The sequence below is a fragment of the Centruroides vittatus genome, unplaced genomic scaffold (genome assembly GCF_030686945.1).
Source record: "Centruroides vittatus isolate TY-2023 unplaced genomic scaffold, ASM3068694v2 contig_922, whole genome shotgun sequence".
Classification (NCBI taxonomy): domain Eukaryota; kingdom Metazoa; phylum Arthropoda; class Arachnida; order Scorpiones; family Buthidae; genus Centruroides; species Centruroides vittatus.
In genome coordinates this window covers 599,165-615,582 of record NW_027122609.1, presented here as the reverse complement: position 1 = coordinate 615,582, position 16,418 = coordinate 599,165, and the positions used below count along the sequence as shown (strand labels likewise).

Sequence of the window (16,418 nt, the reverse complement as noted above, 5' to 3'; positions counted from 1 at the left end):
GAACATAAAAAAGTTTGTGTAAATGTTGCAATAAAAACTGAAGATAGCCCAAGGTAAAAATATTTTTTTGGTAAAAAACACGTTTTGCATTTCTCTAAGAAGCAGTTCTTTAAGAATTTAAAAGTCAAAATAAAATAGTGCAATAATTGTAAAACAGAACATACAGTACTTTAAAATATAAAAAGATTAACAGTTTAAAGTATAAATATAACTATAAAACAAAAACATATGAAATGCTAATCAAGGGATGTTTGCACAGTATTGCAGAGTAGAACGTTTTAGAGCAAAGTAAGAGTGGAATTTGGTAAAATTCTCTGGTGACTCCAACCCCAAATTTTACTGTTGGTAAAATGTAAAGTAGGAAAAATACTTTTTAATTAGTATCTAAAGAAATTTCTTAAATAACGGATACTTTGATAAATTTAGATATCAAAATATATTCACCTATAAATGCCATTTCATACCAAACTTTTATGTATATCTCGCACGATGTGTCCTATACTTTCAGAAAATAGCTTTTATAATTTAAATGAATATTTTCACATCACCCAGAAAGCTGTATTCTCTAAATAATGCACGTCAGGCTAAGTATGTTTTTGCCATTATCCAACAAAAATTACAAAACATGGCACAATATTTGACTGACTTCGCATTTGTAAAAAGATATCTTAAACTTTGTATTACATAAGTTACATTAATATTTGTCTTGAGTAGCTTGTATGCTATGCAAATCAAAATTATGTGAAAAAAACTGAAACTGAGTAGCATATGAACTACTCAAAAAGCAAATAATTCTTTCAATGTGCTAGTGTATTGATTGATTGGTTTTAGATACTGGCACGCAACACGATCTGCAATTGAGGGAATGGGGCCTCTATTTGGACATTTTCAATGCAAAGTGTAATGTTAGATTACATTGAACACTTTCAAATAAGTAGAGTAGACCTAAGGAGACTTAGTAAACTTTATTACCAGTAACAATAGTAACAATAGTAACGAATAGCAACTTAAGTACAGTAGTCTCTGACACAAGATCTCACACAAAAGTGGAGATAGACAAAGGAACTCTTACATGTGCAGTAGACCAGGCTCAGCACAATCTATCGGCGGCCAGGCCACACATCTAACAGATACTCACATGTGACATAAAGAAAACTGGAAAATGCACCATCCAGCCCATCAGCCCAAGCGCAAACCTGAGCTGACTACCACTGTTTAGGAATTGAATCCATTTATCCACTGGTGCAGTATGGGTGTTGCATGGAGAAGATATGCAGATGATTCTATGTGGAAAATTTTTTGCAGCAATCTCAACAAAGATTTGACCCTGGATCATTCACAGTGACAGTCTGTAGGTTACTGCTTGGTCGTCTGACCAGCTTTCAATGTATGATAAAAACAATGAATGTATATAATTGCTCGTATAAAAATTGCAGTACTCAGAATATACATATAAAGATGGAACCTGTACTTTACTAATAAAAGACAATAGAATCTCTAGATCATTTTAAGGGAAAAATGAGAAATTCTAGCCTTGTATAAAATAAAATTAAAAAATCTGTTAAAGGAGGGAAAAAATGAGTTTCTAAAATTAAAAATTCCTTTTAGAAAATTAAGGCAGCCAAAGATATAATATATTTTTAGATATTGTCTCAGATAAAACCAATAAAAGGGAGAATGTAATAAAAAAAGAAAAAAAATGTATATTTAATGTATAGTTTTCAGTGAGTTTCTAAAAGAACTTGCAACCCAAAAAGCATCTGCTTTAAACTGAAGAGGAACATAAGTAACTGATATGCCTATTTAATAAAGTAGAAAAGCCAAGAAAAGGTCTCTTGGTGTCAAAGTGAAAACATTTCAAAAGATGTGATAAATCTTCAGACCAGAAGCCAATATAAAAGCTTAATCACTACTAAATTTAAAAACAGATGAGCTAATTACATTGTCACAATGCCAAGCTGCAATTTTTAATTTATTTAATTTAAAATATATGCTCTCCACCTCAAATTAGTATTGGCTTGCCCCTGTACATCATACTTTTCCTTTAACAATACAGTTGTACCAGTCATTTGTCTAGCACCTTTCAAAGGAAAATTTTTGAATTGAAACAACACAACTTCAGGTTTGCATTGAAAGTTCATATATACAGTAGAACCTCGGTATACGTCTGCTTTAGAATACGTCCAATTCGGAATACGTCCTGTTTGGACTAAACAAACTTTGCTTGGTATACAACTTTTGTTCGGTATACGACTTAATTCAATTATACACACCATCTATGAACAAGTAGCACTATCGGTGTACTAGACCAGACTAGACGTTCGCGGTCCCACAGGTTATAACTTTGTTAAATTTCTTCTGATTTTAATTTGTAAGTAAAATTGTATTATTTTTATTAATCATGAATTGCAAAAAGGCAAATGAAAAGCAACAGAAAACTAAAAAAATGACTAGAATCACAATGGAATTGAAAAAAAGAGATTGTTGAGAAATATGAAAGTGGCATGGGTGTTCGAGATTTAATTGTTGCATACCGTATTCCGAGAACGACGATATCGACAATCGTGAAAAATAAAGACATTATTAAATCTGCTAATATTGCCAAATGGGTTTAATCAATTTCTAAACAGATTATTAGTATTAAGAAGAATTTGATTTGATTTGATTTTGATTTAATGATTTAAATAATATAATACAATATACTGTAATAACTTTAAAAATCTAGAATAAAATTTATTTTTTTATTAATGTGCTTAAACAGTGTTTAAATTATTTTACAACCCCATTAGTATAGCATATCAAGAGGGGATTTTTTACATGAGAACGGATTAATCATTTTTACATTACTTCACGAGAAAGGTTGGTTTGGTATATGTCCTATTCGGTATAAGTCCAAACATCAGGAATAAATTAAGGTCTTATACCGAGGTTCCACTGTAGTTAATCGGGGTCTCCTGCCCCTAAGCTTTCTATGTCTGGTCTCATCTTCATTCTATCTGACTCCCTTCTCAAAATTAAGGAAAGACAGACAGATGGACAAATGAGTGGGAATTTATAGCTCTTTTTCAAATTGCAACCCAAATATCTTTGAAATTTGTTCTTGAAAAATCCATCATGTCACTATGTTGTTTAAGCAAGAATGTGACAAGCAGAGACAATAATAAAAAGTTTATGGTATGGCTTCAAAGTGTCAAGCTTATCTTTACCAAAGAGAAACTCCCAAGAAAAAATTTGACTTTCATTTTGGGTGCCATGATTTCTACTTGGTGCAATATTTTCTATCTCAAATGTTTTTCTTTGGATATCAATTGTTTTTGACAAATTAACTTTTCCACAGCCTTTTTATTATAACTACAGTTTGACATTCAAAAATCCAGCCATTGATAATCTGGTTCCTTCAGATTTCTGGTAGAGCACATTTTAAAATTTACTGCATTGGTGTGCCACTGTTTTCTGGAGGCACTTAACTAAAATTCTGTAGAACTATTTAGTAGATGAACATTAAAATTTCATTTGCTTTTCATTTAGTGTTTAATTATTTTTTTTAAAGGATTACATAGGTAATAATTTTCTGTTAAATATATACAGCATATATAACCATAAAAAAATCTGGCACTCCTCAGGACTGGAGGTTGCAAGATTTTTAAATGCCAACCTGTATTTATTATTGTTTCTATAACATAATTTGATCTTAAAACAGTCAATAGAAACACAATGAAAAAATAAAACTGAGATCAAAATCTAACTGCAACAAACTAGAAGGAAGTGAAAGCTGCAAAATGTAATTTATTAATATGATTGTTCTAGGTCAGTGATTCTCAAAGTGGGGGTCGCGACCCTTGGGGTCGCGAAAAATATTTGGGGGGGTCGCTGAAAAATTGATTCTAGATCAATTTTTTTCAAATATTTTATAAATTTACTATGGATTCATGTTTAGAAATAATAGAAATAAAAACTATATAAAATAATTTTTACTTAAATAAATTGCACATATAAATAATAAAAAGAATATAAATATTTAAACACGAGCTTAACCCCCTCCCTCCGGGATGTTTTTCGACACATACTCATTCTTCGGGGGTCCTTTGAAATTTTTAAGTGCAGATCGGGGGTCGCGGTTCAAAAAGTTTGAGAAACACTGTTCTAGGTTATTATTCACCGGTGTAATTTCTTGGATTAGGTTTGTATGTATCGGTTCAAATGGCTGGTATTTTTTCCAAAATTCATATTTAAAAAAATCTACAATATACTTGAGTTTAGTCAATCATTGGTTGGAATTGGAATTAACTATTCTCATAGTCATTAACTATTTTGCAAACAAATTTATTACATCATTCATAAATTAAATCATTGATGTTTTTCATTTATTGCATTTAAATCTTTTCTTTAAAATGATTAAATTTAAATCAATTTTTGATAAGTAATTAATAAAAGTGGAGTTTGTTTTGGCTGATTAAGATGTACATAAAGAAACATACTCAAAAGTTTTTCTGAGGTAAATTCATTATATTATTTTTTGATTCTCGCCATCAATTTTAGTACAACTTTATATAGAGAAATTTTAGATAAAAACATTTGGATACCTAACGGTATGTCTATCACACAACCTGTCACACTAGGATTCCTTATAAAAAGAATCCTAGTGTGACAGTTGCAGTCGGAGTCGGAGTCACACATTTCAAATTTGTCGGAGTTACACATTTCAAATTTGCCAAGATCAGAGTCGGACTATTTGTTTACTGACTCCACCACACTGGTTTGCATTATCAATCTTTGCTGAAAAAATCAATTTTAATGTTTAACAGCAAGTTATATTATCATGTATATATAACATGTTTAAGAAAAACATTTATCAGAATAAATATAATTGTTTGGAAAAATATGTTAAATGTCTACTGAAAAATTGATACTAGCTTCAAACCTTCTATTCTGTAGAGATACAAACTATAAATGGTAAAATAAATATAGTAGAAATAATTAATTTTATTTCATATTTTAATAAGCAAACAACTCCACTAAAACCCAATACATTATATTACTAAAAGCCAACCAATGCCTTATGTCATCATGCTAGATAACAGCATTATTAGTATTATAGCCATTATCTAGTACAGTGACATACAACATTGGTTGGCTTTTAGATTAATATGCATTTTACTTTTTATTTTAATAAAATATTATTTACACTCAAACCTGTTTTTGTGCGATCTTTTTTTGTGCGATTTTTTTTGTGAGGTATATGAAAATTTCAATCAAATTGGAACATAATTGACTTCTGTAAAATTTTTTAAAACTATTAGATGTTTTCTATGACATCAGCAGGTTTTTTTCATTTTTTATTCAGTAAAATTTTTTTCTCATACCTTTTTTTCGGTTCCCTCCTATGTTAATAGCATAAAAATCAGAAATATTGTGTTAAATGTAGACTGCAGGTGTGAAATTTCATGCCTTGTTAAATGAAATAACAACACTTCCTGCAGCTATATTTATCAAATAAAATCATTTTTTAACGATTATTTTTAACTTTTTGTATAGTTTTTCTGTAAAACCATTTTTTTATTTCGTGGGAATTATTTCCCAACAAATTTTTTTAATGTTAGATTCATATTTAAGTGAAAATAATTAATTAATATAAAAAATAAAATTCTTAGAGGATTTTTTTTCCCCATTAGGGATTGCAGAAAAAGGCCCAAGGAGTTAAAAAAGCAATTCCTAGTTATTTCGTACAGTTTTGAGTTATTTTCTATGTGAGACTTTTTTTATGCAGTCCCTATTCACCACATAAAAAAAATACTTTTTAATTGTGTTGCCAAAACTATTTTTTATAGCTACTCTTGAAGTTTCTTGTGATTTTTTTTGTGTGTTTTCTTTTATGCAGTCCCTATCCACCACACAAAAACAGGTTTGAGTGTATTACAATTTACTTTATTAATGCTAGCAACTTTTTTGTTTCAGAAAAACTCTTCATTCCTTCCTGAAAAATTTCTTTTTATAATATCAGTTTAAAATTTTAGGTATTTGAAAAATTTTTAAATTTCAAACTGTAATCTTTAGGATTTCACCTATATATAATAATAATAACCTTGTCCAGATTTTGAGATGAGATAATAAAGTTTGTAGCTTTCAATACATTTTTTAAGATATGAAAATTTATAGAAAATGATATTAGAAAGAATTTATAGCAAGAAGTAAATGCTTTAAATCAATAATTATCTTCATTTTATTGCTAATATTTTGAGATAATTTGAAGTAAATTATCAGCAAGTTATGTTATGTTTCACAATCTAATTTTAAAAAAATTAAGGATAATTTTAGAACTATTATATAAATTTATAGTTCCAGTATTTGAATGAAATATATATTGTATATTTTATATAATAAAGGGGGGCGTATCTGTCTCTTGACGCTGCTGGTGAAAATTTTTTCTCACCTCATCTGTGATAAATTTCTTGAGTTAAATAATTAATTTAATCAAATTTGATTTTGGAAAGGAACTAATAACTATAGGACTATTAAATTAACAATAAGTTTAACACTAACGGCAATGCAACGTTCTCCAGTTAAACGTGGAAGACCACCGCTCACCAGAACCAAACCAGCAGGTAAACGTAATGACGATATTACAACAAGTTCTCGATTAATTACTGACTATAAGGATAAAAATCTACAAGACACGAATATGGAGGCTAAGAAAACTAATGAAATATTAGACCAACGCAACACTCAAGATGATTCAGGTGAGCCAAATGTACTTGATTCTTTACTAAATAATCCAGATGAGTTATTAGACACTTCATCTGCCATTTTATGGAATAGGATATCTAACCTAATAAAAACATCTAATGATAAGCTTTTTAAGCAAATAAAAGACTTTAAGGAGGAAATAAATTTAATTCATGAAAATTTGAACAAAGCTAAGGAAAAACAGACAGAATTGGAAGAACAAATTACGAACTTACGACAACAAATAAACATTATGCAAAATGAGAAGGACCTTACGTATTATAGACTAGATTCTTTAGTTAATGACTATAATCGTAGTAATATTATAATATATAACTATCCTAATTTGAAACCTGTTTCTAAAGAAGAAATTTATAACTTCATTACCTCCTTATTGGAAATTTGTGATATAGTTCAACAGGACATTTTAGATGTGATTCAGTTAACAAAATCACCAAAAATTACTACTAAAGAAATTTTTAAAAATACTCAACTTCGTAATCGAATCTTTTCTGCTTTTATTCGGAAAAAAATGCAAAACCAGTTAGAAGATTGGAGAGATTCTCAAATATCCCCAGATCTTACTAAAAATACAAGAATAAGACGAAAAAATCTACTTCCAATGTTACACGAAATACGGAAACAGAATGCACAGGCTAAACTACATAATGATATCTTAATATCCGGACCTGAGAAAATTACTTATAACATTAATCTGAAAAGTTTGGTATATGCTGATACTTTTTTACCTTACCGTAAAACGATAGTTTTTGGAAGTTGATATAACACAAATCAAAGACAAACCCAAAGTTTGAATAAACCTAATAATAATTGCTCTTTTGAAATATTAAATTGGAATTGTCAAGGTCTAAAAAACAAAACTTTAGTTATCAATTCTTTGCATATTAGATATAGGCCGGCTATTATTGGTATAACGGAAACTTGGATAACAACGGAAAAATTTTATACTACAAATTTCTCGAAAAAATTTTTAATTGAATCTTCAATTGCAAGTAAACCAGTTGGCCCGGAAGACCAAGTGGCGGCTTCTGTTTATTGATGGAAAGGGAATACTGTAAAATAATTCAAGCTAAAAAATCAAGAAACTATATATTACTTCTTATCACAATAATTGGAAACAAAGAATTAAATAAGAATAATCAAATAGTGATGATATTACTAACTTATATTCCTCCCGGGGATGTAAATACTCTAAATGAAATCTTTCAAGTTATAGAATCATGGTTCTATATAACTCCATATATTATTATATTGGGTGATTTTAATTCTCGAATTGGAGACGAAATGGATTCCAGATATAAGGGACCAAATCACTTAATTAGTAACAATCGAGTATCAAAGGATAAACAGGTTAATCATTTGGGGAAAAAGCTGCTAAACTTCATAAAAGATAATAAACTTTATATATTGAATGGTCGTATTAAACCTGATTTTCCTGCGGAATATACTTGTTTAACTCATTTGGGGAAATCAACAATTGACTTTACAATATGTTCTGAACTACTTCTGGATTATTGTACGGAATTTACAACAACATTAATGGATGCATCAGATCATTTTCCCACAATAACCAAATTTCGAGTATCTTCAACAAAAGGAACTAATAAGCAAAATATAAATATTTCAAAAATAAAATATAAATTCTCAAAATATCGGAGGGAGATTGACAATCGACTTAAAACAATTCCAGAAATTACAAGTACTAACAGTGAAAAAATATATAATTTAATAATAACAATATTAAACGAATACAAATGTATAAATAAAAATACTAGTCCTAAGCAAGGATAGTTTGATTCAGATTGCTATAAAATGAAATTAATAAAACATGCAACATTGAAAAAATTCAGGAAAAATTCAACAGTATTTAACCTCAACAGTTATAAAAAAACTAAACGAATGTATAATAATCTTCTTAAAACTAAAAAATTAAATTATTTTCGGAAAATAGAACAAAATTTAATTAAAAATAACAATAATGGCAGCATATTCTGGAGTACAATATGAAGATTTCGGCCTAAATCATACCTAAATGGGAATACTGCTACAATAGACTTTAATACCTGGAAACAATTTTATAATAGATTTCCACAAATTAATATGGAAATACCTTTAAACACAAGCATAAAAGTCTATGATGATATCCTGGATTCTGAATTTACAATAACTGAGTTGGAGGATGTTATTGGAAAATCAGAAAGCAAGACAACACCAGGATGTGATAATATTCCTACTGATTTTTTAAAAATATTATCAACTAGTTCTAGAATAATAATACTACATTTGTTTAATAGTATGTACAAATCTGCGTATTTTCCTGAATCCTGGAATTCAGCCATTATAACAATGATATATAAAAAGGGTGATCCGTTCTCTCCCAGCAACTATAGACCAATAGCATTACTACCAGTAATAAGAAAATGTTTTACTTCGCTTCTTGCAAATAAATTTAAGTTATGGACTAGAACAATGGGACTGGAAGCTGAATTTCAATATGCATTTACTACTAATAAAGGAACTGAACTTGCAATTTTTACTTTATTAATGATAATTCAACTCTATCTTTTGAAAAACCATAGGAAAATATATGCTGCCTTTATCGACATCCAAAAAGCATTTGATTCTATATATGTGCCTTTATTGATACACAATCTCAAATCCAGTGGTGCAAGTACTCAATTTACTTCAGTAATTTCAAAATTATATCTAAATTATACTATTAGGATAAAACAAGGCAACAATATTTCTCAAAATTTACATTTATCTCGTGGAGTTCTTCAAGGTGATCCCCTATCTCCATATCTATTTAATTTTTATCTTATTGGTATTGATCGTCTATTTACTGAACCAACCGATGGAATTACAATAGGAAATAGAACTTATCATTATATTCTTTTTGCGGACGATCTCGTGCTCCTGGCCCCAACAAAAATTTCACTACAAAGGAAAATAAATCAACTTAATAAATTTCTACAATCATTATATTTAACAATAAATCCTTCCAAAACGAAAGTAATTATATTTCGTAACAACTGTAAGATATCTGAAAATAATACTAAAATATACCATGAAAATATCCTTCTACAAACGGTAAATGAAATAGACTATTTAGGAGTCAGGTTTGAGTGGAATTTATCCTTTAAGGCACATTTTAATAAAATAAAAATAAAAGCAAAACAAGCTATTGATAATTTGTTATTTCTATGCTCTAGGTTAAAAACTACTAACTTGAAAATTCACATTAAGCTATTTAATTCAACCATTGTTCCAATAATACATTATGCAAGCCCAATATGGAGTTTAGATTATATATATAAATTAGAAACTCTTCATGTTTATTATTTATGTAAACTATTTCAATTGGAGAGAACAGTTCCAGGTTACACTGTGAGACACGAAGTAAATAGAATTTGATTTTTTCCTTTTGTTTTAAAACGTATAATTAAATTTTATTACAGAATTAAATTTAACAACGATAGTACAATAACATATCTTCACCATCAAAATATTATTCATAGTAAAGATCAAAAATTCAAACAACTATGGCAATACAAATTAAATCATATTTTAAATAGTTTTGGTACATCAATACTATTGTTCAATGATAATATCAATGATTGGAAAATTGGTTACTCCCTTCTGATAGATTCTGCAATTTCACAAGCAATAAAAAGAGATCAAGATTCATTATATCAAAGCAGTTATCATTCATGGTATATTAAATTATTGCAAATTCCATCCTTACAACTTTATATGTTTCTACCAATAAATCTTAATGTGAAGCGTCTAATAATTCAACTCCGCTTAAATATTCTGTGTTTATTAATAATAAATATATTGACCTAACGAGAAACTATTGTCCTTTATGCAAATCTAAAGAATTTTCACTACTCCACTTAATTCAAAGCTGTAAAGATCTTCTAAAACTACGCAATTACTATAATATAAATCAAATATGTCAAACTAATTCAGAACTGGAATTTAAATCAAATCTGACAAATCTTAATAAAACAGATTTATATAAAATTTACAATTATTTTGTAAAAGTTTCAGAACGATACTATTTGTCAAATCAAAATTAATGTTTGTGCAATTATCTGCCATTGTGGGAAAGCAGATGACTCACTACATTTGTAAACATAATTGATGTTTAAACAAAATAAGAACCAATTTGTAATCTATATTTTTTAATTTAAACTTACTATTTCCAGTTATATTTTTCTTAAATAATTTGTAAAACTCCCCCTAAACAGAGAAATTGTTCTCTAATGTTAATACTAACTAATACTGTACTAAACTATATGATGTATATATGTGTATATTAATAAAGTATTGATGATGATGATGATGATGATGATGATGATGATGATGATGATGATGATTTTATAAAATAAATTAAATATTTAAAAATAGAAGGTTTTAACAATTGGTAAATGTAAAATTGTTTTATAATTGTTTTATATGTTTTATTGTAATATGTTGTTTTAATTCATGTTTGTAAGAATTAAATTCATATTATATAGAACAAATAATTACTTGAGGTAAATAAATAACATTGCATTCTTGAATTTCAGAACTTAATTTTTCTAGTTCTTTTTGAGCTACTTTAGTCATAAAATCTGGTAGACCATTATATGTTCGTTTTTCTAAAAAATTAAAAGAAATTATTTAGACAATATACTTTGAGTATTTAACAATAAAAATTTGAAAAAATAACTTGTTTACAAAATTTTAATTTAAAACAATATTTTTTAGACAGTGAAAATTAATTTTATACAGTGTGTTACAAAAAATTTGACACATGTTAATACCAGCATATTTGTAAGATTTCTATTTCAACAGTAAATGGTCTTGTGCTTAAAGCATACTGATATATGATTTTTCATATCATGATAGTGATCCCAGAATTTTATTAAAAATAACCAAATTTTTAAAAATAACGAAACAGATTCAAACTGTGTCCCATTCAACTTTCTAAAACTTAAAAATAAGGACTACCTTACTTTTTTGATTTTATATACAGGTGTACCTCGAGTTACGTCATTCTCGATTATACGTCATTGTTTGTCAAAAAAAGTATATTGAAAAATAAAAATCAAGTTTAAGTTATTTTATTCGACTACATCCAACCGCCACAAATATTGAAGTCATAATATCACTAGAAGCACATAAAATCATATTAAAATATGTACATTTACAGTAAATGTTAATATAATCATCATAAATCCTAGAGAACAAAACATGAAAACATCTGTGTTTCTGTGTTGTCGTCTTATTTAGCGGTCTTTAAGTGCTCATTATTGGCATTTTCCACAGAAATTCAAATATCTACCATTTGGCATCATTGTCAGCGCCACTCGCTATTGGTAAATTTAACATAAATTAGTTTATTTCACACTATCGCAAAATAATTTTAATAACTGTATTTGTTATTTAACCTTAAAAAACTCATCTTATTTTATAATGGCTTAGAGAAACCACATTCACAAATAAAGAGTCCACGATGTACTGTAAACATCACCAAATTGTAAACATGTACATTTACAAGTATGTACTGTATATACATGTATTCGTAAATTTAAATTATTTTTTTCTATACTATATTAAAAACTAAAATTTATTTGTTTGTAAGCTTAAAATAGATTCCTATTAATTATATATTATTAAAAATGCATTTATAAATAAAATACAGAACTGGGAATGGTAATTTGTGGTTTAGCCTAGTGACAAGCAAATTCGACTTACGTCGTTTTTCGACGTATGTTGCCTCTCCAGGAACCAATTATCGACGTAAAATGAGGTATACCTGTGTACTATTTGTATATTTGTAATTTTATTTGTTTATTTATATATATATATTTATTTACCCAAACAAATAAAATTAAATGGAATAAAATCAAAATATTTTTAAAATACATACTGTAATCTAGCCGTTCATCTACTCCAGGTTTCACAACAAAATGATTTTGATTATCTGACTCTTGAAAATCAATCTGCAAACATTAAAATAGAATCATTACATTAAAAATATAAAAAGAAAAAAATAAATTATATTTATATAACAAATAGTCAACGGAGAAAAAGAAAACATTAACACAAAACTGAAAACATATTGAAGTAATCATCTTATTAAGTTTTGTTCTTCAGATTTATAGAGTAAATTGAATGATCCCCAAAATAGAGTATTTGTCAAAAAACTATTCTTGTATTTAGTAAAAATAATAAAGATAACTATATGGATTTGTGATATATATTTAAAACTATAACAAAATGCTAATCATGATTATATTGTGATGTACACGTGAAAGTACATACCCCGACAAAAAGGGAACATACAAATATGCATAAAAAGAAACAATCATGACTCTCACATGGTAGTGACTGACCGAACCCTAATCAGGAGGCCCGGTATGAAGATGGCCAGCCTAAATAACATATCAATTTAGTGCACTGAAAATGATTTAGCTAAACAAATAAATTTTAGTGACAATCAAAAAATTTGCTTTGAGAAAGTCAGAAAATTTACTGCAAAATAATTTAATTGATAGTTTCTTCTGTTTTATCTTGTTCATGTGCTTTGTTTTTCAATTTCTGTCATTCTTTCAGTTCTTATGTTGGTTCCTATTTTGTTTTTTGCTTTTAATGTCGTGTTCATCATTGTAAAATTTGTCGTTGTAATTCCTCTATTGTCTCTAATAAATCTAATCTGTTTTTATAAATGCATACCTAATTTGTGAATAAAAATAATATTTTTTCATTTAGCTGCCTTATCATATCCCAAAGTGGCCATGGGCTAAGTGGTTAGGTCCCTCACATCACACCACTAAGGTCTCGGGTTTGAGTGAGAGGGGCTTGCCAATGATCTTGGTCTGGGGGCCCTGCTGTAAGATGTGGGGGCCATGGAAACAATATTTTTATTTTAAGTAAAAATCCAATATAGGTACGTAGCCGGAGCTATTTACATTTAATAAAAATATAAATACGACTTTTACAAAGAAAAAACTTTGCATGTTGTCCTCCTTTTTCACTGTTTGCACCATCAGCAGTCCTTGAACGGTGCGAACGGTGAAAAAGGAGCACAACATGCAAAGTTTTTTCTTTGTAAAAGTCGTATTTATATTTTTATTAAATATTTTTATTTTTGTGTGTGATGAACAAGGTTCTTTAGGATTCCAACACCCTCAGTCAAAATTATAATAATAGTTTTTTTGCTAGTAACAAAAGTGGGGGAATGACAACTGGTACCAGGTTCATGACAAAAAATATGGACCAATAATAATTATAATCGAAGTAAAACAAACTATGGCTAAGACTTAAAAACTTACTTAATACTATGGAAGAATGGATGTGATAGATATAGAAAATAGAAGAAATAGAATTAGAAGAAAGTGAGTACTCGGGCTTAACATTAATTGTGGGTCCACTCCTTAGCCCTCAGGGCCTCTTTCTTTTCTTTTTGTTGTAATTCCTTCATCTACCACCCAAGGGGAAAGGATCAGGAAAGAAAATTCTAGAAGGTGTGCCTTATGTCTTTCCCCGCCCCCCTTCGCCACATGGTGGGTCCGACTCAGTGGAGAGGAGTTGGGTAAATCTGGGTGTGTAACCGAGGGCGGGAGATTTATTGGAGGATGTGTCTTGATGAGAAGTTAGAACGGAAATAAAGAGAGGATGAAGAAGAAGAAGCAAAGTAGTGGTGGTGTGTGAAAGTGCGTGTGGAATTAGTCGGGAAGCGAGAAAGTAAAGACTGTGCAACCAGGTCAGCGGGAAGATTTCATTTTCAAACTGTTTCCTGTCCGATGAGAAGTAAAAGAAGAGGTACGCTTTAAACTCATTGTTGGTACATTTTATGTCTGAGCATTACGGGAATTCTGTAACATATTATTTGTTGGGAGAATTGTGCGTTAATGATATTCGGTAGATTGGATTGTCGGGCTCCGTACATTTCTGTGTGTTTTCCTGAATGTATTGTATGTTCCAAGGAAAATTAAAGGGTTATCTTATTAATTTGGATAGTTGTCTTTGTCTAGTCCCTATTGAGATAAATGGATTCCCCCTTCTAAGCATCTGCTCTATCAAGCATGCTTGTTATCAATTTGTCCCATTGAAGAAATCACTAAAGTTCTCTGTGTCGACTCATTTGTACTTTTTATACTCTCACAAAAGAACAGAACAACAGGAACAAAGAATAAAGAAGAAAACTAAACTAAACTTAAATTAACATATATACAAAATATGGTGTATAGCCACAATATATCATAGATTCATAGTTAACTATTTTTAAAATCAGACATTCTACTGAATTATTACTCTATGATTAGGCTACTAGTTTTATTTTTAAAGTTTAAAAACGAAATAAATAAGTCTCAAAAAAGAAAGAAGTTAGTGAAACTATGGAAAGAGCCAAATAGGTGTAACTAAACACAGAGAAAAACTTATTTTGATCAAAAGAACTCATTGTTAGTTAAGATTTAAAAACCTAACAACTGTTTAACTCTTTAAAATAGAATTGTTAACTATGTTATACTTTTAAATATTAGTTTCCGAAGATGAATCCATTGAAAATAATATGCAGCAATTCTTTATTATGCTATTATAATTTATTAGTAAAATTTCACACATTCAATTAATGAAATTAATTGAATGTGTCAATTAATTAGTCAATTAATTAAACAAAATAATTTCTTTTTTAAGAAATCAGAATTTATTAAAACTGAAAAATACCAATATAAAAGCAATGATACTGAAATTAATAATTAAATGAATTTTTTTTTAACAAGATCCTCTTTTAATAGTTTTAATATATTAATCAAATAATTTAAAACAAATTACAGTAAACCCCAACTAACTTGGACAGTACATAACTCAGCTAAATTATTTTTTGACAATAGAAAAATTATAATTAATGAATGTATTTGATACTGTATCTGGAAGTCTTTGCAATATTATGCATTATATTATTGTAGTTAGTACTAGAGACTGTACATTGCTCTACACTGTACTATAATAAAATTTTTTGAGCCCATTTCCTGTAATAATAAATTCAAGAGTACAAACTACTAAAGTTCAGTAAAACTTCAGTATAAAACTGATCATAATAAATTACTGTATATCAACATTCTCTTTTTTCACAGGATCAGAGAAAACACTCCACTAACTTGAATTTTCATAAATTTTGACAACACTCGCCCTATTAGTCCAAGTCGGTAGTGATGTACTGTATTAAAATTTTAGAAATGTCTAATAAAAAAGATGAGATCAAAATGATTTTCAAGACAGAGAATCTATAAAAAATAAAATCAAAATTATTAATAAAAATTTAATAATTACATAATTTAAACTTATTTAATTTAAATTCGGAAACGATGCTTCTGGCTACTTGTAATAAAATTTCCCAGTGATGCATTATAGCTTCATGGGCCCAGATGAATTTGAATTAGGGGACCTCGTGTACAGTGTTGAGCTCAAACATTTTTCTTTGGGGGAATTTTTGGAGGAAAATATTTTCTTAAAAAAAGATCGGTTTGGGGTCCCATGCAAAAACTTAGAACTACAGTAGAAATAAAACAAAAAACAAAACTGCTTGCTTTGAGGAAATCAATTATGTTTTAATGAATAATGGCAATAATTAATTATTTAATTAATAATAATAATAATTTATGAAATAAAGTATTTTC

General features: G+C 28.5%; 1 protein-coding gene across 4 annotated transcripts in view; it reads right to left on the bottom strand.

The window, feature by feature from the left end:
• LOC136984533 (mutS protein homolog 5-like) overlaps positions 1-16,418 on the bottom strand; it is a 110,128-nt gene that overhangs the window by 33,548 nt on the left and 60,162 nt on the right. For all 4 annotated transcript variants that reach the window (XM_067281556.1, XM_067281558.1, XM_067281559.1 and 1 more), the window contains 2 exons: positions 12,665-12,737; positions 11,281-11,390 (listed from right to left, as the gene is read on the bottom strand). In XM_067281556.1, the coding sequence (XP_067137657.1) occupies positions 11,281-11,390; positions 12,665-12,737 (183 nt within the window). The remainder of the gene's footprint in view (positions 1-11,280; positions 11,391-12,664; positions 12,738-16,418) is intronic.